The sequence below is a fragment of the Tursiops truncatus genome, chromosome 3, assembly GCF_011762595.2.
Source record: "Tursiops truncatus isolate mTurTru1 chromosome 3, mTurTru1.mat.Y, whole genome shotgun sequence".
NCBI classification, from domain to species: domain Eukaryota; kingdom Metazoa; phylum Chordata; class Mammalia; order Artiodactyla; family Delphinidae; genus Tursiops; species Tursiops truncatus.
This window is the reverse complement of record NC_047036.1, coordinates 168,193,143-168,218,856: the sequence shown is the minus strand read 5'-3', so window position 1 is coordinate 168,218,856 and position 25,714 is coordinate 168,193,143. Positions and strand designations below refer to the sequence as shown.

General features: G+C 49.1%; 1 protein-coding gene across 10 annotated transcripts in view; it reads left to right on the top strand.

The window, feature by feature from the left end:
• The window catches only part of CREB3L3 (cAMP responsive element binding protein 3 like 3), a 40,540-nt gene extending 15,696 nt beyond the window's left edge, over positions 1-24,844 (top strand). For 2 of the 10 annotated variants that reach the window (XM_033854677.2, XM_033854679.2), the window contains exons 3-11: positions 13,957-14,085; positions 14,525-14,822; positions 15,899-16,011; positions 17,680-17,814; positions 18,374-18,480; positions 21,174-21,242; positions 23,462-23,546; positions 23,752-23,848; positions 24,056-24,844. In XM_033854677.2, the coding sequence (XP_033710568.1) occupies positions 13,957-14,085; positions 14,525-14,822; positions 15,899-16,011; positions 17,680-17,814; positions 18,374-18,480; positions 21,174-21,242; positions 23,462-23,546; positions 23,752-23,848; positions 24,056-24,369 (1,347 nt within the window). In that variant the 3' untranslated portion in view covers positions 24,370-24,844. Of the gene's footprint in view, positions 1-340; positions 14,086-14,524; positions 14,823-15,898; positions 16,012-17,679; positions 17,815-18,373; positions 18,481-21,173; positions 21,243-23,461; positions 23,547-23,751; positions 23,849-24,055 lie in introns of those variants that run through there. The other 8 variants (XM_033854673.2, XM_033854675.2, XM_033854676.2 and 5 more) reach the window with 7 other exon arrangements.
• The last annotated feature ends 870 nt before the right edge of the window (positions 24,845-25,714 follow it).

The following is a 25,714-nucleotide window of genomic DNA, read 5'->3' as shown; positions in this document are numbered from 1 at the left end:
TCAGTTTACTTATCTGCAAAATGGGTATTTACAAAGTCCCCAACTCATTTGGGGTTTTTGGAGGATCAAGTTTATTTGTGTACTTTGCACAGTGCCTGGCACAGTGAGTGATCAATAAATTTTAGCTGTGGTTTTGATGAGACTGGGTGCCCAGACGCAGAAGCTGGGCCTAGGAGAAATGGCATTGTTTTTTGTGGAGAAGGGATGTCCAAGAGAGTGGGGGTGGGGATGGTTTGAGAGAATTCAATGCAGAGTGAGTTCTCCATGCATGTTTGTCTGTTTGTTTTGGAGGCCCCGCTGGGATTCTCCATGCACGTTTGCATGCAAATTGCATATACAAAATAAACCTAAAAAAAAAAAAAATAAATAAATAAATAAATAAACCTAATGAAAGGTAAGAAATGACTTTTCAGTCCTTTTTTAAACTGTCTGATTCTGTCAAGAAGCACTCAAATTGGGTGCTGTTGTGTCTTTAACACATTTTTGCTAAGTTTTTAAGAGTCACCTAATCCAGAACCTTCCACAGGCAACAGTAGCTCTCTAGAATATAATAACATTGTTTATTTTCTTTTGCATCTGTTTTAGGCACCTGATACTTAAAAAAACCCAGAACCTGGTGTTATAATGTTTCCTTTTAAGATACATTTTAATTAATTAATTTATTTTTATTTTTGGCTGTGTTGGGTCTTCATTTCTGTAGGAGGGCTTTCTCTAGTTGCGGCAAGGGGGCGCCCCTCTTCATCGCAGTGTGCGGGCCTCTCACTATCGCGGCCTCTCTTGTTGCAGAGCACAGGCTCCAGACGCACAGGCTTAGTAGTTGTGGCGCACGGGCCTAGTTGCTCCGCGGCATGTGGGATCTTCCCAGACCAGGGCTTGAACCTGTGTCCCCTGCATTGGCAGGCAGATTCTCAACCACTGCGCCACCAGGGAAGCCCTAAGATACATTTGTTGAAGAAAGTTTAGTACCATCTTCAGCATTATTATGTATTTGGCTTTTTTCTTCAATAAATTTATTTTTGAAAGACACTTAGTAACACGATGGTAAATTAGACCAGTATCAGATGCCCCAATTAGAAGGTAATTGTAAAAGCAATGTAACATGAAAATAAATGTTACTAGGGACTTCCCTGGCGGTCCAGTGGTTGACTCAGCGCTTCCACTGCAGGGGGCACGGGTTCAATCCCTGGTCCTTCCGGGAACTAAGATCCCACATGCTACACTGCGCCGCCAAAAAAAACAAAAAGTTACTAAATTCTCTTGAGGGTTTTGGTGATCATTTAAGTGTACTCTAACTTGGAGATTCTGTTGGTGATCTGAGATTTCTACAGTGTTCTTCCTGCAGCAGGGAGGACATTTGGGGATTAACCATGCTCCCAGAGAGAAGAATCAGGGCGCAGTTCTTTCTTAACACTTTCTCAGCCCGTTCCACCTCGCTCATGCGTGAACGGGATTGTCCCCTACCTGGTGGGCTTCTCCATATATATGTACACAACGTGGCCCACGACTCTTATCAAACTACACTCCTGGTCAGATTCTCCCTGGGATTAAACATTAACCCCAATGTTTAACCTGGAGGGGGCTTCATTTTATATAACCTTTAGATCCATCGTCCCATTTTGCAGATGGGGAACCAGAGTCTCAGAGGGGAGGAGGGACTCTGTGATGTCACAGCCAAGTTGATTGCTGAGCTGGGGCTGGGACTTCGACCTCCTGGCACCCAGTCCAGAAAGCAATTGCACACAAAATGGGAAAGTTTTGAATTGATTAGAGACGGCACAGATATCGCAACTCGGCCGAGAGCAGGTGTATTTCTCTTGAGACCCGTGGCGCACACTGAATTGTGGGGTTTGCTCCACAGATGGGTTTGGAGCCACTTCAGTGGTGGTGGGGGATTGATTTCGTGGCTGGAGGTATATCGGTGATCAAAATATACGGGTCCCTGCTCCCTGGTGTAAACAGATAACATAGATAGATAAACAGAATTCCCTCCCATCAAAGGGGCTGTACTGGGTGTGACTGGGATGGGGGGGTGATTTTGGCTGGGGTGGTCAGGGCAGCTACTTGGAGAGGTGACCACCAGGCTTGGGTTTCATCACAGCTTTGAGGGGTGTTAGGGGTTGAATTGTATCCCCCAGGCCCAAATTCATATGTTGGAGTCCTAACCCCCAGGGCCTCAGAATGTGACTGTATTTGGAGTTGGGGGTTTTCAAAGAGGTAATCGAGTTAAGTGAGGTCACTAGGGTGAGCTCTAACCCATAAGACTGAGGTCCTTGTAAAAAGGGGACATTTGCACACAGAGATACAGGGACAAGATGGCATCTAAAAGGCAAGGAGAGGGGCTTCCTTGGTGGTGCAGTGGTTAAGAATCTGCCTGCCAGTGCAGGGGACACAGGTTCGAGCCCTGGTCTGGGAAGATCCCACATGCCATGGAGCAACTAAGCCCGTGCGCAGCAACTACTGAGCCTGCACGTCTGGAGCCCGCAAGCCACAACTACTGAAGCCCACACTGCTAGAGCCCGTGCTCCGCAACAAGAGAAGCCACTGTACTGAGAAGCCTGCGCACTGCAGCAAAGAGTAGCCCCCTGCTCACCACAACTAGAGAAAGCCTGCGCCCAGCAACGAGGACCCAACACAGCCGATAAATAAATAATAAATTCTTTAAAAAATAATGTAAAAGGCAAGGAGAGAGGCCTCAGAAGGAACCAGCCCTGCTGACACCTTGATCTTGGACTACCAGCCTCTGGGACTGGGAGAGAATACATTTCTGTTGTTGCAGGCCCCCAGTCTGTGGGACTTTGTTTCAGCAGCTACAGCAAACACATTCAGAAGGTGAGGGATGGAGGGCCAGGACGAATTCAGGCTCTGGGGACCCCGACATGCCTCCCCCACCCGAACCTTAAGGACTCCCTCCCAGAAGCCCCAGGGGTGGAGCCAGAGGAGACAAGGTCTCCTCGCCCACAAGGGGAAGGAAGCTGAGTTGACCACATCCACAGCCGTAGGAGGCCTCCTTTTCCTGGTGAGAGGGTCAGCTCTGACCCTTGGACCCACCAGCCATAAAATAATCACCAAGATGAGGTGAGATGAGATGGTGGTGTGACATGGGGGAAGGACTGGGCAGAAGGGTGTGGATTGCGAGATGGCAGGGGCGCTGACCCCGTTTGCTGGTCTAGACTCAGGACCCTCACGGGGTACTGTCCCAGAGGCCACCTGGTCTCCTGAAGTTGGGGGACCCCCTTCCTATGGTTGGCTCAGGGCTAGACCCTGACACCAAGCTTGGAGAACTGGATCTCTGACCCAAGGGACCTCCCAGCTCTTTCCACAAACACATCCCATCCAGCCCCACGCAGAAACTTCTAGAACCATCACAGGACTGACATCAGCCTTCTCATCCTGGAACAAGGCACCACCCTGCCCTCAACTCCCCAGGATCTTTCTGCCGAGGCCTCCCTGACCCAACCCCTCCCATCTCTCTTTCCTGCTTTATTCTTCTATACCTGGTCTCTCCCAATTTATTTATTCTTTACATTTCTAATTGAAGTATAATTGATTTACAATGTTGTGTTTCTCTTCAATTTATTTATTTACTTGCTTATGCACAACTGATTTTACTTAGCATCTTCCCCACCTCAGAACATCAGCTCCACAGGGGCGGGGCATGGGGAATAATTGGTTATGTTCTCTGCTGGGTCCCCAATGCCTGGCACACATCAGGCACTCAAGAAGTAGTGGTCATTGGGGCTTCCCTGGTGGCGCAGTGGTTAAGAATCCACCTGCTAATGTAGGGGACACGGGTTCGAGCCCTGGTCTGGGAAGATCCCACATACTGCAGAGCAACTAAGCCCATGCGCCATAACTACTGAGGCCGCGTGCCTAGAGTAGTCCCCGCTCGCCGCAACTAGAGACAGCCCGCGTGCAGCAACGAAGACCCAACGCAGCCAAAAATAAATAAATAAACTATTAAAAAAAAAGAAGTAGTCACTAGAATGAATGAATGAATTCCCGGACATAACGTCCTTCATGCTTTAGGAAGGACAGAGGGAGCCTCCCACCCCCTGACAAAGTCTCGCCTCTCATGGTATTGGGAGACCCTGGTTCAAACTTCCTGTCTTCAGTCACCCCTGAGAGCCAGGAACCCCTTGGACTGGGAAGCCTGGAGGATTAGGTGCTAATCAGTTGGCATTGCCCAAGAGCCCGATCAGAGTCCCCCTGTCCCCAGCCCCTGGCCTGCCTCAGCCACACCCATGTCACAAGGGTTTTACTCACTGCCTGGCCTGGCCGTACCCCAAGGGAGAGTCCCGGAGAAAGAGGGGGAGGAGGGGCAGGGGAGGGGGGGAGCAGGTGCTCCCAGACCCCCTCACCTCTTTCCCCCAAAACTGACCTAAAGGGAGAAGTAGAAAGGACCCTCTGGCAAGCAGCCAAAGGAATGCGGAGGTGACATGGTGCCGAGGGACATGTCCCCATCTGGGGCAGGGGACCTGGGCGTTGTCTCAATGGTGGCTGACTCATGGAGTGGCCATGGTGAATCATAACCCCTTATTAGCCCCTCTGTCCTCCTGTGCAAAATGGGGACTGTCATTAGGGCCAGACTTGTGCTGAGGCCAAAGGGCTGAGGGGGCCGGAAAATGACAAGCAGACGTCTGCCCTTCGAGCACCTCGGAAGCTGAGCGGGGCGTGTTTCTTACAGATTCATATACTAGTAATAATAGTAATAACCCTAAAAACGGCCAGAGTTTGAGACCTGGCTGTGTGGGCGTCCCTTCTGAGCACTCCACATGTTATAATGGATCAAACCCCCAAGAACCCGGTGAAACAGGGCCTTTATCCCCCATTTTACAGATAAAGAAAATGAGTCAAGAGGAGCAAAGTTATTTGCCCACAGTTACAAGTGGTAGAGGCAGGATTCGAAACCAGGCCCTGCTCTACCCCAGCCAGTTCCATGGAAATATTCTCACTTTAAAGTTTTTAGCAGTTACATCAGAAAAGTACAAAGCAAAATGAAGTTTCGTATTAATAATAAATTTTTGTCAATCTGAATGACGGAAATCATAAACCCAAGCTGTTACCATTTCAACGTGCAGTCAATGTCACAGTTATGAACGCAGTATTTCATTTTTTTCATGCTAAGTCTTGGATATCCAATGTGTATTTCACATGTACAACCCATCTCAATGTGGATGCTCAGTTTTCATCAGAAATCCTCGATCTGTATTTATAGAGTTCAGAGAATTTACAGTAAAAATGTAGATTCACATATGCAACTTGTTCCACATATACTCAAAAGTTGTCTGTTAACTGAATTAAGTATCAATTTTTTAAATTTAAATGAATAGAAATTAAATAAAAGTTAAAATCCAGTTCCTCAGTCACACTTTTTATACTTCAAGTGCTCAGTAACCACATGTGAACTTAATCCTGCCGTTGGGCTGAGCAAGTCTCATCCACAGAACCTGCGGATTACAGAAAACGTTTTCTGAAAAGGGCCAGATAGTAAATATTTTCAGCTTTGCGGGCCAAAGTGTCTCTGTCAAGACTATGCCACTGTGTGACAGCAACTGTAAGCAATATGTAAACTAGTGGGAGTGACCATGTGCCAACAAAGTTTTATTTATAAAAACAAGTAAGAGGCCAGAATTGGCCCATAGACTGTAGTTTGTCAGCCACACACTAAACTCCATGATTATATTTATACATGTTCAGTTGTTCCTTCTACAAGTATTGATTCGTCAGCTACTGCATACCAGGCACAGTTCCAGGCACTAGGGATACTGCACACAGTAGGTCTTGTCCTAATGATTGTCCCTATTTTGCAGGTGAATTCTAGCTAGAGACTTTATGGTACTCCACCCCACAACCTTTCCTATCTCTGACTTGTTAAGCACCTGGATCAATGTTGATGTATAGAAGGAGTAAAAGACACTTTTGTAGACTGAAATAATGAATGAATATTGACATTCCCTAGGATGTGTCCCTCTGCCTGACACAGAATAGACACTTCATAAATGTTTGTTGAATGAATGTACACTGTGATAAATGAACAAAATATATAGTGTCGGGTGACAGTAAGTTTCTATGAAGAAACATAAATCGAGATGGGGATGGAGACTGGTTTTAAAGAAGGTAGTCATGGAGAGCTTCATGGAGGAGGTGAATTCGAGCAGCCATTTAAAGGTGAAAGGAGCCAGCCACAGGGAGATCTAGGAAAGGGGATAGGACAGCAAGTGCAGAGGCGCTGAGGGAGGACCGTGCCTGGTGACATGAGTCCAGTGTGGAGGGAGAGAGAGGAAAAGCAGTGGAAGATGGTGCAAAGGTAGTGAGGGAGAGGGCTTTTTGAGTCCTAATAAGGAAAGCAGACTATGGGGGCAAGCATGGAAGCCAGGAGGAGGAGAAGGGGGAGAGTGCACTGGTCCAGCCCAGTGAGGATGGGGCTGGACCAGGACAGTAGAAATGGAGCAGGCAAAGAATGAACGTATTTTGAAGGCAGAGCTATCAAAACTTGCTGATGGATTGTAATAAACATGTGCAAAGCCCACTGGAAGATAAACAGAAGCACAAGAGTGTGGGAGCTGAGGGAAGGAGGAGGGTGACAGATACACAGGAAGTAGTGAGAGCCAAAAAATAATGCCACGGAATTCAGAACAGTGGTTACCTCCATGGGGGGAGGGGTAACTCCTGAAAAGGGATTTCTGGAGTTCCGGAATATTCTTTCTTTTTTTTTTTGGCCGTGCCATGTGGTATGCGGGATCTTAGTTCCCCAACCAGGGGTCGAACCTGTGCCCCCTGCAGTGGAAGCCCAGAGTCTTAACCACTGGACTGCCAGGGAAGTCCAAAAATTATATATATTTTTAATTAAAAAAATTTACACAGGGTCTTGGTGCAAACCAATGCTAATAGCATGCCATCAGATTAGAGTATAAGAGATTCAGTTATGAGCATTTGACAGCCAAAAAGTAAGGGGGAAGGAAAGCAATGATATGTGAATAGGCGAGGACCATTTTGGCAAATTCAGAACTGGCCAGACATTCTTGAGCATCCACCATGCCCTGAGTAGTGTGAAGGGAGATGAACAGACCTGCCTTCAACCTTCAAGGGACTCAGTCTAGTTTTGAAAAGACAATACAGACAGGCAGGACCAATCAACAAATACCTAAGGAGAGTGTGTTAAGTGCTAATCTCTATAATCTACATTCAAATGTGAAGTTTGGGGCAGGGGGAGACAGCTCTGTGGACAGGATTAATCAAGGAAAGTAAATAGTTTTTTTGTTTGTTTGTTTTGTTTGTTCAGTGCAAGGGTCAGAAACTCCAGCTCAAAAATTTTAAACCAAAAAGGGAAGTCACTGGCTCACATCACTGCCATGTTTCTGAAGCCAAGGAGTGGATTTCAGGTATGGCTGAGTCCAGGACTTCAGACCATGTTGTCAGGGATTGAGTGCTCTCTGTCTGCTCTGCTGTATTCTGGGTGGGCTTCATTCTCAGATAGCTTCTCCCATCATGGGGTAATGATGGCCAACAGCCCCAAATCTACACTCCTACAGCTCAGCACCCCGAGAGTGCTATAGAGTGGAAAGGGGAGTTCTGGAGTGAAGTGACTTCCCAGGGTCTAATGTAATATCTGTAGTATCTGTGAGGTGTGGAGGTAGAGTTCACACACACGTCCGTCTGTCTCCAAACCCTGAGTTCTTCTTAGCCACTGAATCATACTACCTCCTGTAGAACTGTCCCCAGGCTGCAGAGGAAATGGTTAGCATTTTCTCGATTTTAAGAGTTTTCTCATTTGAATTTTTTTCAGTCTTTTCTGACTTTTAACTACCACTTGTCTGAGCTAGAATCTAGTACAGTATGCAATCTCCAGTCAGTAAAGATTCAGGAAGCAGTTTCTATGTGCCCTAAACTAAATGCTGGGATCTTATAGATAGGAATCTTGTATGTTTAAGGGTGTGAGACTGAATATCATAATTTCATGGTGTTTCACATAGAACCCAGTGGCTTTTGAACATCTTACCACTTGAGTACATCTGAAACCCACAGAGGGAAGTTATTTGCCCTGGGCAAAAAGATAAGAGCTAATATAGATCTGGGCTACAGTTCCTTCAGGCTCCATGAAGAAATGTAAACGTTCCCAAGAAAAATAATATATTCACCCAAAATCAGTCATTCACATTTTACCTAGGTCTAGTTATATCTAAGTAACATCTGAGAGGGGGTGACTTTTGCCCTGGGGAAAAATGCTAAGAACTAATCTTTGAGTTATGATGCCTTAAGGCTCCGTAAGAAAATGTAAATGCTCCCAAGCAAAGGAATATATGTGCCTGATATCAGTCATTCACACTGCAGTTGGAATTAGCTCAAAGTTCTTCGAGCACATTTTCCCTGAGGTAACCTCAGAGATGGAAAGGAAGAGGGATCTGTGAGAAAAGCACAGGTATAGGGAGACTGCCTCCTGGCAGGACTTGGCTGGCAATTACTGATATGGTAGTGTTCACATCAGAATAAAGCAATAATGATGAGAGGGAGGCATCACCTTATTTAAGGAACGTTACAGGCAAGGCAGTGGGAATGCTGGACTTTGGGGACCCAGGTGGATCAATTTACTTTTGTAGAGGGGGCAGCTCCTAAACACTAACTCTAATACAAGGTGAGCTTGTATTAGAAAACTTGGGAAACTATGGAAAAGGTATGTTTTGCATTTTATTTGTTTTTGGTTTTTTTTTTGCGGTACGCGGGCCTCTCACTGTTGTGGCCTCTCCTGTTGCGGAGCACAGGCTCCGGACGTGCAGGCTCTGCGGCTGTGGCTCACGGGCCCAGCCTCTCCACAGCATGTGGGATCTTCCCAGACCAGGGCACGAACCCGTGTCCCCTGCATCGGCAGGTGGACTCTCAACCACTGCACCACCAGGGAAGCCCCTATTTCTTTTTTTTTTTTAAGTTAAATTATACTTCTTTGTTTGGAATATGTACATCGGGCACATGGCTGAGAATTCCAAAATAAATGATTCTGCAGGGAAAAGCCCTCCTTCTTCTCTATCCCACCTCCCAGCTCCCAGCCCTGAAGGTTACCACCATTACCAGATTCTTGTGTCTCATTCCAGAGATATTCTATAAATATATAAGAAACATGTATACACATTCATTTTTCCTTTTGTCACACAGAGACAGTATCTTGTGTTGTGCACCTTAATTTTTACTTAACCAGTGCATTTTCAATGGGAAAGATATTATCTTCAAGGGGGTTGTGAAAGCTAGTTCTTAGGGGGTGAAAAAAAATCTTACTCTTTTACTGTATAAAGCACAGATATACATATGGTACATGAGCATGTATATAGAATACATGTGGATTTACAGTTTCATGGGGGAGCAGTTAGGAAAATGTCTTCAAAGACTCCTTGTGGGAGGGCCAGAATAAAAAAAATGTTGAGAAACACTGAAATAACCATATATTTTCAATATTGTCCCATATCAGTACATAAAGAGAACCCTCATTCTATTTCACAGCTACATAATATTCCATTGTGTTAACACATCAGACTCTATTAATCAATCCCCTATTGACAGATATTTTGGTTGTTTCTAATGTTTTCCTAAACGCATTATGTACATGGTTGTGCATTATGTATTTAGTATGCTTTTTATTGAGGTGGAATTAATTTACAGTAATGATGCACAGGTCTTAGGTGTGTTCAATTGGCTGAGTTTTGACAATTCTAGACAATCATGCAACCACCATTAAAAATAAGATATGGAATATTTTCTCCACCCTAGAAAGTTCCTTCATGCCCCCGTCCGCTCAATTGCCCACTCTACTTCAGGCAACCACTTTCTATCACCAAGAATTACTTTTGCCTCTTCTCTGGGTGTCGTATAAATGGGATCCTACAGTATTCTTTTGTGTCTGGCTTCTTTTATCACAATACATTTGAGATTCATCCGTGTTGTTGAATGTATCAGTAATTTATTCCTTTTTATGGCTGAGTACTATTGTGTTGTATGGATATACCAGTTTGTTTATCCACTCCCCTATTGTTGGGTATTTGAGTTGTTTACCGTTCAGGACAATGATGAATCAGGCTGCTGTGAACATTCATGTACAAGTCCTTCTGTGAACATATATTTATATTTCTCTTAGGTAAATACCCAGGAATAAAATTGCTAAGTCATATGGTAAATGCATGTTTAACTTTATAAGAGATTTCCCAATTGTCCAAAGTTTCCCCAAGTGGTTGGACCCTTTTGGTTCCCACAAACAGTGGGTGAGAGTTCCAGTTGCCCCAGATTTTCCGCCAACAACTGATGTTGTCTTTTGTATTGCAGTCAGTCTAGTGGGTATCTTTAAACGTTTTCGTATATCAGAAATGGTTCAGTATCAATCAAGTGCAACTTAAAAACAAACCTACACCTACACAATTATGTTTAAGAAATGCTACAAACTCTGTCCCTTCCAAGGGTGTTACAGAGTGTTGTAAAGGCTCTGACAAGTTCCGCAAATCTGTTTATTAACACAGTATTCCTCAATCAACACAGCATCCTCTTGTGTTATGTTTCATACTTTTTAAATAATTAATTAATTTTTGGCTGCATTGGGTCTTCATTGCTGTGCGCGGGCTTTCTCTAGTTGTGGCGAGCAGGGACTGCTCTTCATTGCGGTGCGCGGGCTTCTCATTGCGGTGGCTTCTCTTCTTGTGGAGCACTGGCTCTAGGCATGTGGGCTTTAGTAGGTGTGGTGCAGGCTCAGTAGGTGTGGCACACGGGCTTAGTTGCTCCACGACATGTGGGATCTTCCTGATCCAGGGCTCGAACCCGTGTCCCCTGCATTGGCAGGCGGATTCTTAACCACTGCGCCACCAGGGAGGTCCCATGTTTCGTGCTTAAACACATTGGTGGAATCTATTGTGGGAATTTTACTTTAGATTCCAACTTAGCATCGCTTTGAAGCATGTGGTCATGTCCAGTAAATTAGGTCATATGATTCCAAGGGCATCAGAAAGTCCTCTTGTCCCTCAAATGCTTATCTTTATCCTACCTTTTCAGACGTCTCTTCATTAGGACATATAAAAGCCTTCCAAAGCCCACGATTATAAAATTACAAAAAAGTACAGATATCCTGGGGAGGTGGACTATGGGGTCTAAATCTACGTGAAGGTGTAAATGAGTAATACCAGATCCATGATTCTGGCAGGTTTTGATAAGAAGAGGAGGAAGTTCTATGTCAAGGGCACCGGGGCTCCTCAGAGTCATAAATGGGAGTGAGGGGGAGGCAGAGACAAGCCCAGAAGTCAAACTTCACCTACTTTCTCCACCTGCTGACACTGCCCTGGAAAGGAGCCTCCACAGCAAAGGCTGAATAAATATTATGACTAGGAAAGCCAAACCAAACCAAACAAACCCCTTAAAAAATCCAACACACACACACACACAAATCCAACACAGAGTGGTTAAAAAGGAAATAGATGCAGAGGTCAAGAGTGAGATAATGTCCCCCATCCAGAGGGGGGCAGTTACCGTAATGCAGGGATTCTCCCACCAGGCACTGCTGCCATCCGGGCCAGGCTTTCTCTGTGTGGGGCCGTTCCAGGCATTGTGAGGTGTGGAGCAGCATTCCTGACCCTCACTCATTCCACGCCTGGAGCACCCCCAGTTGTGACAACCACAGATGTTACCGTCAGATAAGAGAACCACTCTGGCGCAGCACATAATAGGTCGTCCTTAAATTTTTGATGCATGAATAAATAATGGCTGGTCCAGGGAGAAATGTACGCCAGGATGTGAATTTCTCGAGAGCAAGGAGGGTGTCTGAGTTACTGTGTAAACCTAGCACCTACCATCGTGCCCGGCACACAGAAGGTTCGTCATCCATTCACTAATCTCCAACAGCTTCCTGCTGTATTTAGTATAAACCAAACTCCTTGCCACAGACTGCAAGGCCCTGCACGACCTGCCCCGTCCCCTCCCTGCCCTCCCCTCCTCCCTCTCTCACTCTGCTCCGTCCACATGGGCCTCCTGGCTGTTCCTCCAACACGCCAGGCCCCATCCTGCCCCAGGACCTTTGCACATGCTGTTCCTTGGCCTGAAACACCCTTCCACTAGATCTCCCAGTGGCTGGCTCTTTCTCATCATTCAGGACTGTACTTAAATGTCACCTTTTTTTTGGCCATGCCACATGGCATGTGAGATCTTAGTTCCCCGACCAGGGATTGAACCCACGTCCCCGCATTGGAAATGTGGAGTCTTAACAGATGGACCACCAGCAAAGTCCCTAAATGTCACCTCTAAAAAGAAGCCTTTGCCAGCCCTCTGTTGCCCTTTACATGATGACATTTAGTTTCTTGGTAGCATTTGTCCATTTGTCAGTTTTCTGGTGTGTTTATGCATTTATGGTCTAGCTCATCCACTGCCTTATCCCCAGGGCCTTAAATAGTGCTTGGCACACAGGAGGTGCCCAATGAGTAAGAGTTGACTGAGCACCTCCTGTGTGCCGGGCACTTCCTAGACACTGGGGACCCAGCTGAGAACAAAAGAGCCTCTATCTTAGCCCCGAAGTCACTCACATGAAGAGGCAGGGGAGGAATGAGGGAAGAACACAGGCAAGTAAACAAGAAAATTTCAAATAGTGAGGATTTCAGTGAAACCAGTGATGTGATAAAGAGGTACAAGGTGAGGGCTCCTCTCTGGTGAGGGGTCAGAGACGGCCTCTCAGCTGTCTGGGCTGAGATCCACAGATAGAAAACATTCCCAAATATGTGAACACAGTGATAGATTCGGGGTGGAGGGGATAGGAGTTCCAGGCAGAGGGAACAGCTAGTGCAAAGGCCCTGAGGAGGGAATAAGTTTGGCTCAATGAATATTTATTGAGAATAAATGAATGATAGAAGATTCTAGAAGGAATCGATTGTTCTGGTTTGGCCGTGGAGAGCTTGCTTGCGGGCAGGGGGTTGGGGGTTGCCAGCTCCAATGAGGGAAGGGGGCTCCTGGCAGAGGGAAGGGCTCTAGCGGAGGCCTGGGCAGTTCTTGGTTCTGTTCTGAGAGTGGACAGGACCTAGCCAGGGGCCCTAGGCTTTCCTGGAGCTGACATCCAGGGATTATGACGAGAAACAGTCCCTGAAAGTAGGGGAGAGGTCATGTCAGAGCCGCGGCTCCCCAGACTTTGGCCTTTGCCCACTGCCGGCTGGAAAAGCACGAAACATCTGAGATAACGGTCTTCCCTCCCCTCCCCCTAGCCTGCCCCCGTGTCACTGGCCCTTAACCCTGTCTGTCTTGCCTGTTCCCCAATCAGCACCTGGGGGTGGGCTAGGAGCTCCCCAGGACTATTTCAGCATCTTTTAGGGGTGGTGACAGAGCCACAGAGAAGAGCCGGCTGAGCCTGGGAGCCCTGGTGGTGGGGTGAGCCCCCAGCTCGCAGCAGACGCAGAAGTGGCTGGAGAAAGAGCTGGCCAGGCTCATGAATGGGGAATTAGCAGTTGGAAAGGTGAGCCCTGCACTGGTCTCCAGGTGAGGGAGGGTTTATGCCAGGAACCTTCCCCAAGCTCCCAGGGTTGGCAGGAATCTCACATCCCATTTTACAGATGAGAAGACTGAGGCCCAGAGGGAGAATGCAACGACCAAAATTGTGTCTCCATTCTGGGGCTGCTCCTGGTCTTTCTTCCTGGTCCCCCCGCCTTCCAGAAGGGGGGAATTTGGGCAGCATGGGAGTGCAGGAGAGGGCTAGTTCCATCGGCTGATCATCCCCATGGGGGCATCTGTCTACCACTTTTTAAAGAAATTGGCTGTCAGGCCCCGCGAGTCTCTGGGTTGGCCCCAAAACACAGATTTGGAGACAGAAGTCCAGCAAGCAGGAGCAGCAGGCCCGACCTTGGGGCTGGAGCCGGGATAGAACTGGAGCAGGATGGACCTCAGGGTGGTGTGCAGATGGGTGGTGGGGAGGAGAAGGGCTGCGTGACCCTCACAAATGTCCCCTCCTTGCCCCAGATGGCTTCCTCCACCAGTCTCACGTGCCCTACCGACAGCCTGGAACTCTTGGATCTCCTGTTTGACCGGCAGGACGGCATCCTGAGACACATAGAGCTGGGCGAGGACTGGGGCCACGTTGAGGACCAGGTGATAACCCACTGCATTTACCCCAGGGCCAGAGCCAGGACCCCACTCAGCTCTGTGCGTTTATTGCTCATGTGTGAGATTTTAGCAAAGCACGTTATTGTATGGAACCTGCAGATGCCGTCACCTCCTTCTTATAGGTGGGGAAAAGCGAGGCCCAGAGAGGGGTGGTGACTTGTCCTGGGTCACACACACAGCAGTTTGGAGTTGGGTCCAGACTTAAACTTGGGGCCTGAGCCTCGACACGGTTGGATGTTGTTCCCGTGCTACATGACTGTGTTCAGGCTCCAACAACACTGGGGGCAAGGAGCGTTAGCTCTTTCCGTCTTACAGAAAGGACACGTGAGGCCCAGAGAGGGTCAGTGGCTTTCCCAGAGACACACAGCTATCCAAACCGAAACATAGGCCTCCTAATTCCCGCCGTCCCTCTCCGTCCCAACAGGTCCTGCCAGGCCCGAACTCTGATGATTTCCTCAACTCCATCCTGGGTTCTGGCGAATCAGTGCCCAGCTCCCCGACCTGGTCTCCTGCGGCCAGTGACAGTGGCATCTCAGAAGATCTGCCCTCCGACCCCCAGGACACCCCTCCACACAGTGGGGTGGCTGCCACCCCGGTCAGCTGCCATAGCACAGAGTCTGGCAAGGGGCCCTGCCCCTCCTACCATACTGGCCCTGCCTGCCCCACCAGGAACCTTGGGCCAGTGGCCCAAGGGCTTGAGGCTTCCGTTGCCATAGACCTGGGTGAGTCCTGTGTCTTTGCTAACTACCCTCACCTTCTCCCAGGCACTTTACACGCAAACCCATTTTCGGTACGCAGGCCTCTCACTGTTGTGGCCTCTCCCGTTGCGGAGCACAGGCTCCGGACGCGCAGGCTCAGTGGCCATGGGTCACGGGCCCAGCCGCTCCGCGGCATGCGGGATCTTCCCGGACCGGGGCACGAACCCGTGTCCCCTGCATCGGCAGGTGGACTCTCAACCACTGCGTCACCAGGGAAGCCCATGCAAACCCACCTTTTGAGATGGGTATTGGGATGCTGTCTGTCATGGGCCCGTTTTTCAGGTGGTTAAGAAATGAGTCAGAGCCGCAAAGGTGGGATGCGCCCCTGGCAGGCTGGTTCCTGCCGCAAGCATCATGCTGGCAACCTTATTTTTGTACCTTCCGTGCCTGGATCATAGTAGACGCTCAATGAAAGTGTGTGAGGTCACGGGATCCCAGGCCTTGGGGTGTTCCCCCTGGACCTGGAGAAAGGCCTGATGCAGAAGCCACCGCCAACAGGGTATCCTTTGTCTCTTGAGCATTGCGATGGTATGGGAACGCTTATTAGTCCCTTTGGAGACTTGACAAAACTAAGGCTCAGAGAGGTTTAGTCCCTTGCCCAAGGTCACACAGCTCCACCCAGTCGAGATTAGAGCAAAGGGCTATTTGACTCTGAAGTCTGTGCTCTCCAGAGCAGCTCACCTACAGTTTGCCAGGTACCTGGTGGGAGGGAACCACAGGTGAATCAGACCTGGTCCTTCCCCCGAGGGAGAGGTAAGGCCAGGCCAACTGCAGATCCTGCTTATAATGCTGGGCAATAACAGCTACTCCCTCCCGGGTTGACAGTGGGTCCCTGACAATGTCCTGATGAATCTGGGTTCCCATCTTATGGTGGAGGGGAGACTGAGGCACCAGGTCTTGGGGCCCCAAGCTGTGCTACAAATCCCTAGCACATTGGGGTCAATGCTGGGAGCTTTGCTGGAGGAGGGAAGTAGAAGCTGGGAGCTCAGGGGCCCCCCGCCTGACTCCTTCCCTGTCTCTGTCCCCATCTGCCCTGTCAGAAATGTGGAGCCCAGGCCTGTACGCCGGGGAGCAGGCTGAGCTGGCCAACTCACCCCCACACTGCAACCTCACAGTGAAAGACCTCCTCCTCTCTGGCAGTGGCGGGGACTTGGTGAGCAGTCCCCACCCGACCCCTGGAGCATCAGAGGTGGGAGGGCACTGGAGTTCATGGGGCCCCAATACCCCCATTTTGGAGACTGGAAGACAGTCACAGACAGGGGCTGATAGTAGTCCAAGGTAAGTCCAAGTCACTTACTCTGACTTACACCCAGAGTAAGTCAGTGGGTCCCAGTCCTGAGTTCTCTGTCTCTTGGGCTGGGATACTTTCTACTATAGTAGTAGTATTAAAAAAAAAAAAAAAAGGGCTGAAACTTACCAAGCATCTACTATAGGCCAGGCACTCTTCTAAATGCTCTTAATGTATCATCTTTTAATTCACAGCAACCCTGAAAACTGGGGCTCTTATCTTAATTCTACGTTTGAGGAAATGGGCACAGAGAGGTCCAGTAATTTGACCTAAGTCACACAGCTGCTGCAGGCTTAATCCCTGGGCTGGCCCATTGGGCCTACTGTGCCCATTGCACGCTGACTGAGGGCTGTCTATCTTGCCCTGGGGTTCGACTACAGGTAAACCAGACCTGAGAACCCAATCAGTACCTCCATTTCTCAGATAAGAAAGCCAATGCCCAGAGAGGTTAAGCCACAAACCCAAAGTCGCACAGCAAGAAAGTGGCCAAGTCAGAATTTGAACTCTAATTTGCCTGATGCCCAAAGTTGTCCTGACAACCTCTAAGAAAGAGCAGAACACCCCTCTTGACTTGAGAGATGCACGGTGAGCACCAGCTGTGTGCTCAGCCTCTGGGGACCTCATGGTCAAAAGGGGACAACTGACTGCTCATGGAAGTGTACCCATAAGGGAGAGAGGCTGGAGGGGCATTGCAGGTCCAGGAAGGCTTCCTGGAGGAGGCAGAACTTCAGCAGGTCTTGAAAGATAGGAAAGGTGAATGACTGCTCTGGAAATACTAACTTGTTTTTGTAAATGTGTCAAGTTTAATACTGTTGTTCTGTGTGTGAACAACGTTGGGAAGTGGAAGACCTTATCCCCATTTGGCAGATGAACATACTGAGGCTTGGATCCTGGAGAGAAAATGGTTGGGCTGATCCATGGCCTGGAATTCTAGGGAGTGGAATTTGATCCAGCGAATGTCAGGCTGCCCCAATCTCCACCTTTATTCCTGAGCCTCCCATTCCATGATGTGACATTCCTAAGACTTGGCTCTCTGATGACCCGATTCTTTCATTTTCAATGTTTCTATTTCATAATTTAAATTTAATTTAAAAAATTTTGAATAGGCAAATGCATTCACATAGTCCAAGTTCCAAAGGTACAAACAAGCAGACAGGGAGAAACACCCCTCACCCCCATTTCCTGGAGGCTCACTTAACCTGTGCCTTGTGTGTTGGATTTTCCCTTTGCTGTTGCAGAATGCACTGCAAGGAATGTTCAGAGCCCAGAGAAGTGCCTGGCATGTAGTAGGTGCTAAGTACATAGCTGTCTAATGACTACTTGTGAAACAAATTAAAAACTTGTATCTAAAGAGCAATTCCTGGAAGTGGAATTGCTGGGTCAGAGGGCTGTGTGCTGGTTCTTTGGAGCCCTAGTGCCAGTGGGGACTTTACAGCAGATGGATCGATTGTTTCTCAGACCTGATGCCTCTTTCATTTCCCAGAGGCGGTCACTCTCCCTGCCCTCAAAGCAATTCTGCTGGTTTCCCCACAGCAACATAACCTGGCAGCCCCCAACCTGTTGCGCCTTGGGACCGGGCTCAGCCAGGAGCTGGTGCTGACAGAGGACGAGAAGAAGCTGTTGGCCAAAGAAGGCATCACCCTGCCCACCCAGCTTCCCCTCACCAAGGTGAGTCAGTGGGACCCCTGGCTCTGGAGCTCGCCCCCTTTCCTGCAGCTACTTGCCCATGAGTCTCACCTTTGGGTCTCCCACACTAGAATGTTAGGACGTGTCTGTCACCAGAGCCAGAAAAATCATCCTCAAAGCCACCGCAGTGGGGGCTTTCTAGCTGGCCGCAGTCTCCACCCAGCCTGTTCACTCAATATCAGTATCTGAGTTTGCTTTTCCAATTGGAAGACCTCTCTTAGTCTTGATAACTGGCCTCGGGAAAGGCGCTGTTCCCACAGATGGTCAGAAGATGGCGGGATTGCACCAATGCACAAAATCCAGTTGCCAGTACGGGACTGGGTTTGGGAGCTGGGAAGACCTTCAGGACCCAGGACCCCCCTAGAGATTCTGCAAGAATTTCGGGGCAGAAAATCTGGTCTTCAAGTCATCATGGGTCTGCCCTCAAGTCCCTGAGTCTGGGATGACTCCCTTGGGAGGATAATGGGGTGAAGTTGTGGGGTCTGGACAAGAGAGCGGACCCTCCAGCCTGCCTCAGTCTGCTCCCCATGTCACTCTGCAGTATGAGGAGCGAGTGCTGAAGAAAATCCGTCGGAAAATTCGGAACAAACAGTCAGCCCAAGAAAGCCGGAAAAAGAAGAAGGAATATATTGATGGCCTGGAAACTCGGTAAGGCTGGGGTCCCGGGACACCACACTTAAGGGGGAAACTGAGGCCTGAGAGAGGGATGCAATGGAGCTAAGGTCACAGTTTTCAGGATCTGACAAAATTAGCGTTGTTTCCTTCTCTGGGAGAGACGATTTTTCACGTGAATTGCGAGGATGGAAAAATGCCTAGTAAGGTGGTACAGGGCTCAGGTTCGAGGCCCCTTAATCCCCTAGAAGATGTTATGCCAAGAAGGGAGAAGGTATCATCCATCTTGTCCTGGCTCTTTGCCTGAAGATGGGACATTTACTTCCCTTGCTGAGCATCACTGATCCTCAGAGCTGTCATGGCTTCCTTTGGTGGGGGAGAAGAAAGGCAGAATTTCCTCAACTTAAGAACTGTGCACCCGGGACTTCCCTGTTGGCGCAGTGGTTAAGAATCCACCTGCCAATGCAGGAGACACAGGTTCAAGCCCTGGACCGGGAAGATCCCATATGCCACGGAGCAGCTAAGCCTGTGCACCACAACTACTGAGCCTGCACTCTAGAGCTCGTGAGCCACAACTATGGAGCCCATGGGCCACAACTACTGAAGCCCACGCGCCTAGAGCCCGTGCTCCGCAACAAAAGAAGCCACTACGATGAGAAACCTGTGCACCACAACGAAGAGTAGCCCCCACCTGACACAACTCGAGAAAACCCATGTGCAGCAACAAAGACACAATGCAACCAAAAATAAATAAATCAATTAATTAATTAAAAAAAAAAAGAACTGTGCACCCCAGGACTTCCCTGGTAGTCCAGTGGCTAAGACAACACGTTCCCAATGCAGGGGGCCCAGGTTCGATCCCTGGTCAAGGAAATAGATCCCACATGCCACAACTAAGATCCATGTGCTGCAACTAAGACCTGGCGCAGCCAAATAAGTAAATAAATAAATATTAAAAAAGAAAAAGAACTGTGCACCCCAATCTCATCCAATCGCCTCTCTCAACTCATTTAGGCTACTGAGGGACAGGCTCCTCTTTATTCTTTAATAGAAACATAAAAACTTAGCTTGCTCACTTTTTAAACCAAAAGTGATTTAATTAAGTGTTACAGATTTGGGTTTTCTATTTCTTTTCTAGTCAATTCTGAGATGTCATATTCTTCTGGGAAGTTGTCCATTTCAAATTTACTGACATAAAATTGTTCATAGTTCTCTCCTATTATTTTTTTAAGTTCTGAATAATTTATAGTTGTGCCCTTTTTAATTACTCATGTTGTGTATTTGTGCCTTTTCTTGTTTTTTATCTTGGTCAATCTTGCCAGAAGTTTGTCTGTTTTATTATTCTTTTCAAAGAATGAATTTCTGGCTTTTCCTCCCACGCAGTTGTCTTTTTGTATTCTAGTTCCTTTATTTCTACTCTTAGCTTTATTGTGTCTTTAGTTGTGTTTTGTTTTGCTTTTGGTGGGGAAGATCTATTCTGTTGTTCTTTTGCTAACTGTTAAGTGTGTATGTTCAGCTGGTTGAGCTGTAATAAGGTTATACATTTTGCGGGACTTCCCTGGCAGTCCAGTGGTTAAGACTCCACGCTTCCACTGCAGCAGGGCACAGGTTTGATCCCTAGTCAGAGAACTAAGATCCCGCATGCTGAGGGGCCAAAAAAAAAAGAAAAAGAAAAAAGGTTATACATTTTCCTCTCCACACTGCTTTATCTGCATCTCATACATTTTGGTTTGTACCATTGTCATTACCATTTGGTCCCTAGGTCTTTCTTAATTTACACAGTGGATTCTTCTTTATCCCATGAGTTATTTAGAAGGAGGGCCTTTTAGTGGGAGAATTTATTCTCTTCCCTGGTTGTGATATGAGGACTAGCATATCCTCATGCCATGATTTGAGTGTTTTGGTTTTTTTAAAGATTTTTTGATGTGGACCATTTTTAAAGTTTTTATTGAATTTACTACAATATTGCTTCTGTTTTATGTTTTGGTTGGGTTTTTTTTTCTTTTTTTTTTTTTGCTTCAAGGCTTGTGGGATCCTAGCTCCCAACCAGGGGTTGAACCTACATCCCCTGCACTGGAAGGTGAAGTCTTAACCACTGGACTGCCAGGGAAGTCCCATGATTTGAGTGTTTCAATTCTACATCTGAGTGGTCTGGGCCAAGACAGCATTACCAGATGGATGCAGATGGGAAAGGTGGGGTTGCCGGACTGGACCCCAAAACCCTAGATGGAATGATCACATTGTCTTGTTCCTCAAATGTACTCTGCTAAGCCCCTAATCAACTTTACTTCATATCAGTGCCCAACTGCTCTATGAACTAGGTAACTGTATCTCCACTTTACAGATGAGGGGACTGAGGCCAGACAGCAGAGTGCCTCAGGGTCACAGGGAGGGTGAAGATTGTAACTTGGGTCTCCTTGGACTCAGTTGCCATGCTACTGCGTCTTCTCAAAGCATCACTGCCTGAGTTTGGTGGTCCATTTCCAATCCTGGGGGCTCAGGCCGGAAGAAAGCCCCCACACCAATGCAAAGATGGTACCTAGGAGCCAGGCAGAACTGGGTTCAAATTCTGGCCTTGTTACAGACTTGCCAGGGTGACTTTGGGTGAATGACTTCCCCTCTCTGGGCTTCGGTTCCCTGCCTGTACAGTGGGGCCTCACAAAGAGATGTTAGTTTGACCTGTTGGTGACAGGCATATTCTGAATGTCACTGTGATGTTGCCCCTTCAGGATGTCAGCCTGCACTGCCCAGAACCAGGAACTTCAGAGGAAGGTCTTGCATCTTGAGAAGCAGAACCTGTGAGTATTGGTCAAACTGGGGCAGAGAACAGGAGGAGCTGACCCCAGAGTCCCTTGCAGGAGAGGTGGACATGGGGGGACAGGCTGTGTGACGGCAGGGCAGAGCAGGGAGTAAGGGCTCCACTTAGAAAGGGGGAAGCCTGCAGAGAAAAGGGGTTTTGGACTTGGGCCCTTGAAGGATGTATAAGAGTTCACTAAAGGGAAGATGCTGCCGGTAGAGGAAATGGCATATGAATGGCTAAAGGCTAGGAGTATGGTATGCTGGATAACTGCAGGTGATTCCATCTGTGGGTGCATTTACTTAGTCAATTTTTTGGGGGGGTGTCATGGATGATGCCATTACAGGTGTTTGTGAAATAGCTTGTGTTAACACTTTAGTTGTGATGGGAGGAGGTGGTATTTCCTCCCCCCCGTCGTGGTCAACCTCCCGATTCACATTTTGAACTGTTGGATGTCTGCTCTGGTGGCAGAGAGGACTTTGTTGCATTCATTCAGCTTTGGGAAAGAAATGTATGTCTCTGTCAAGTTGTTGGGTGTTTTTCAAACCTTAAATCTTTTATCCCCCTGCATATACACATTCATCTTGTCACAAGGTCGGTGTTGCCTCCATAATTGAGTTAATACAGGCTAAATTTCCATCTTCTGTGATGTCCTGTTTGAAGTTTAAACAGCTTGATCTATTTTTTAAAAACCTATCAGCATATTCTTCATGTTGTGTGGACAGTGCTTGGTGCCTTATTCTTTCATAGAATCGTCTGTTTGGAAATAGTGAGGGATTGATTTTTTTTTCCTAATAAATTAATTTATTTATTTGTTTATTTTTGGCTGCGTTGGGTCTTCGTTGCTGCACGTGAGCTTTCTCTAATTGCGGTGAGCAGAGGCAACTCTTCGTTGCGGTGTGCAGGCTTCTCATTGCAGTGCTTCTCTTGCTGTGGAGCATGGGCTCTAGGTGCACGGGCTTCAGTAGTTGTGGCACGTGGGCTCAGTAGTTGTGGCTTGTGGGCTCTAGAGCGCAGGCTCAGTAGTTGTGGTGCACGGGCTTAGTTGCTCTATGGCATGTGGGATCTTCCCAGATCAGGGCTTGAACTCGTGTCCCCTGCATTGGCAGCGGATTCTTAACCACTGAGCCACCAGGGAATTGATTGATTCTTACGGTGGTATTTAGAAGGGAATTTTAGTTCTTTTCTTTCTGTGCTATAATGTAGCTATGTTTAAACTTTCCAACCAGGTCATATATTTTCTACTAACCTGTTTTTAACCTGAGGAAAATTCTTGAGCCATTGTTTCCAAGTAGCTTCCACTGAGTATTTGCTACATTGGCATACTTCTAGATCAAACTGTATGGCCCTACTTACTCAATTTTTATTTAGCATCTACTCTGTGCCAGGCATAGTTCTGGACACTGGGGCCCAAACAGTGAACAAAACAGACCCAGCCCCTCCACTTAAAGACTCACAGTCTACTGAGAAACAGACTCAAGACAAACAAAAATATATGAAAGATCATTCAAATAGTGATAGCCACTGGGAAGAAAAATAAACTAGGGGGAAGGGGCTAGGGAGTGAGGGGGGTGCCATTTTAGGCAGGGAGGTCAGATAAAGTGACATTTGAGATGAGACCCAACAGCTAAGAAAGAAGCAACTACAAAAAGACCTGTGGGGGGTGGGGCAGGGGAACAGTGTCCTTGGTACTGAGAGAACAGCCTGTGCAGAGGCCCTGGGGCAGGAATGCTTGTGCATAGGAGGAACAGTGAGGGGCTGTGTGTCTGGAGCAGAGTGAGCAAGGGGGAGAGAGGGAGGAGGGGAGGGCAGGGAGGGGACAGGACTGGCTGTGCCAGGCCTTGTGGGTCTCGGGGAGGACTTGGGCTTTTACTTCCGAGGGAGATGGGAACTCTGGGAGGGTTGGGAGAAGTTGCCTCACATTTGAAAAAGTGTGGAGCATGAACTCTAGAGGAGGCAGGAGAAGCCTGGGGGGCCCAGAGGCTGGGGCCGGTGTCCAGGCGAGCAGTAATGGCAACCTGGGTGGAGAAGGTGGGGTGGCAGAGAAGTGGGTGAGATGTTCAGTGATTTATTGAGGGAGCTTCTGGGACTTTTAAGAGCAGTGGGGCCTTGAAGGATGGACGGGATTCAGACTTCAGCCAGGCTGGGGGACCCCAGGAATCACAGGGAGGCAGGTCAAGGCTATGTAGGGATCAAGCAAGTCTTCCGGTTTCCACTAAGGTCCCTCTTGGAGCAGCTGAAGAAACTCCAGGCCATCGTGGTCCAGTCCACCAGCAAGTCGGCTCAGACGGGCACCTGCATAGCGGTGAGTCCTGACCCCCAGCTCCAAGGGGCTTGTCAGCCTTGGCAGAGGGTCCTGTGGGGGAGGTGAGTGTGAGTAGGAGGACAGCCGGCCCTGAGCCCCAGCTCATGCGTGCTCCAGTCTTCTGGGCCTCAGTTTCCCTGCCTATGAGACGAGTGTACTCAGGGGAGGGGGAGGGATGGGGTGACCCTGCCCCCATCTCCACCAGGTCCTGCTCTTCTCCTTCGCCCTCATCATCCTCCCCTCCATCAGCCCTTTCGCCTCCAACAAAGCCGAGAGCCCCGGAGACTTCGTGCCTGTACGAGGTAGGTGGACCAGGGGGTTGCTCCTCCCTCAAAAACCCTCTGGGCTGCCCCATGGGTGCACTCCCCTTGGATCCCCAGCCCCCATACTGGGCCACTGGGAGAGGGGGAGGAGGCCCCCTTGCAACTGCTTCCTGAGGCTGGGGGCTAAAAGAAAGAAGGGACCCAGCCCCCCAGGCCATCCCTCACGACCCCCCAACCCTTGCTCAGTTTTCTCCAGAACTTTGCACAACGATGCTGCATCCCGTGTGGCTCCCAACACCGTGCCAGGCTCCGAAACCCCAGGACATGGGCCCAAGGCTGGCACACTTCAGGAAGGGCCTCCAAGCAGCCCTCAGGGGGAATGGGGATCCCGGGACCCGCCGGCTCCGGACAACTCGACGGAGGATCTGGACAACGGGACCCTGGTCCAGGGCAACTCCATGAAGGAGCTGGACCGGGCCGCCCTCCTAGACTGTGCCCGGCCTGAACAAGCACTTGGCCCAGGGCGCGTGGGGCTGGAGGTAGCAGTGGGGGAGCTGTGAGCACCACGGGTACGTGCCCCCAGGCCCCTCTAGTCGGGTGCTGCAGTGGACAGAGACAGGCACAGGTATCCGAGGTGAGGGAGAGACCCCGGCGATGGTGTCAGGATGGAGACACGCAGACTCACAGCTTCAGACCCAGGTACCCAGGGCCATGCAGAAACTGATGCTCAGACACAGACCATAAGGCCACAAAGCCTGAGAAATACACGTACAGACCCAGGTGCAGAAGGAAACAGGAAGACAGACACCGACTGATCCACAGCCCCAGAGAGATAGGCATACACCAGGCCTCGGTAACTCCCCGCTCAGGGACTCCTGCCTGCCCCCTGGAACACAGGGAGGAGGAAGCGGCCAAGTCTGCTGGGACCCTGGCCCTGGAGCACGGGCTGAGCTCTGAACTTCGGGGCCGCCATGGCTCACAGCTGTTCCCTTTTTCTAAGACTGCTACGGTCCTTAATAAAGTATTTTGAGAGAACACGGCTGGCATGGAGGTGGAGTGGGATGGGGGCTGAATTAGAATCTGGGGCTCCCCAACCCACAGAAGGAGGGACTAGGCCAGCCTAGGATAGAGGAGTGAGGCAGGGGGTCCCTTGACCCCCAGGCTGGAGCGGTGACCAGAGAGGTGCCGGTGCGTGTTCAGCACCTTGGAGAGCGGCGGCGGGCGGAGGGCAGGGCGCAGCAGGAGGGCGAGGTAGCTCTGGCCCACACCCCCACACACACCCCCGACTCTTCCAGGGTATTCGCGGAAGGCCTGCGGCAGTTGCCTTCCTGGGGGGCCGGGCTGCCCACCCTGCGTGTTTTATGGATGAGGGCCCTGAGGCGTCGGGAATGAGGGGACCTGCCCAAGGTCGCAGCTGGGGAGGACTGACCCCAGCTGCACCTGCGCTCTTCCTTTAACGCATCACCCTGGCCCTGCCCGCTTTGTACAGGTGCCCGGGGGTTGCAATTGAGATAAAAAAACGTGGCCTCTCTCCTCAAGGGGCTCACAGCCTAGTAGCAGAGGGCACATAATAAAGAATCCCGCAAGTGAGAATTACAAACTGAGGACTCAGCAAATATCTGCAGCTGGTAAGGCCCTCCTTCGCCCCCAGGCCTGGATTGCACCCCAGGCACACATCCCAGGGGGTGAGGGGACCACACAGCCCTGCCCCCAGGGACTAGGGCCCAGGGCAAGGTTGTGGATGGCAAACACAGGCTCAGATGCAAGAAATTCTTTTATTGCATTGAAGGCTTTTCTGGAAGCCTGGAGGAAGCCAGGTGGACCCACCCTTCCTCCTCCAGCCCCAAAGGCAGTGTGAGCCTCTATTGTCTGTCCTGCCATGAAGTCTGGCTCCTAAATGATGGC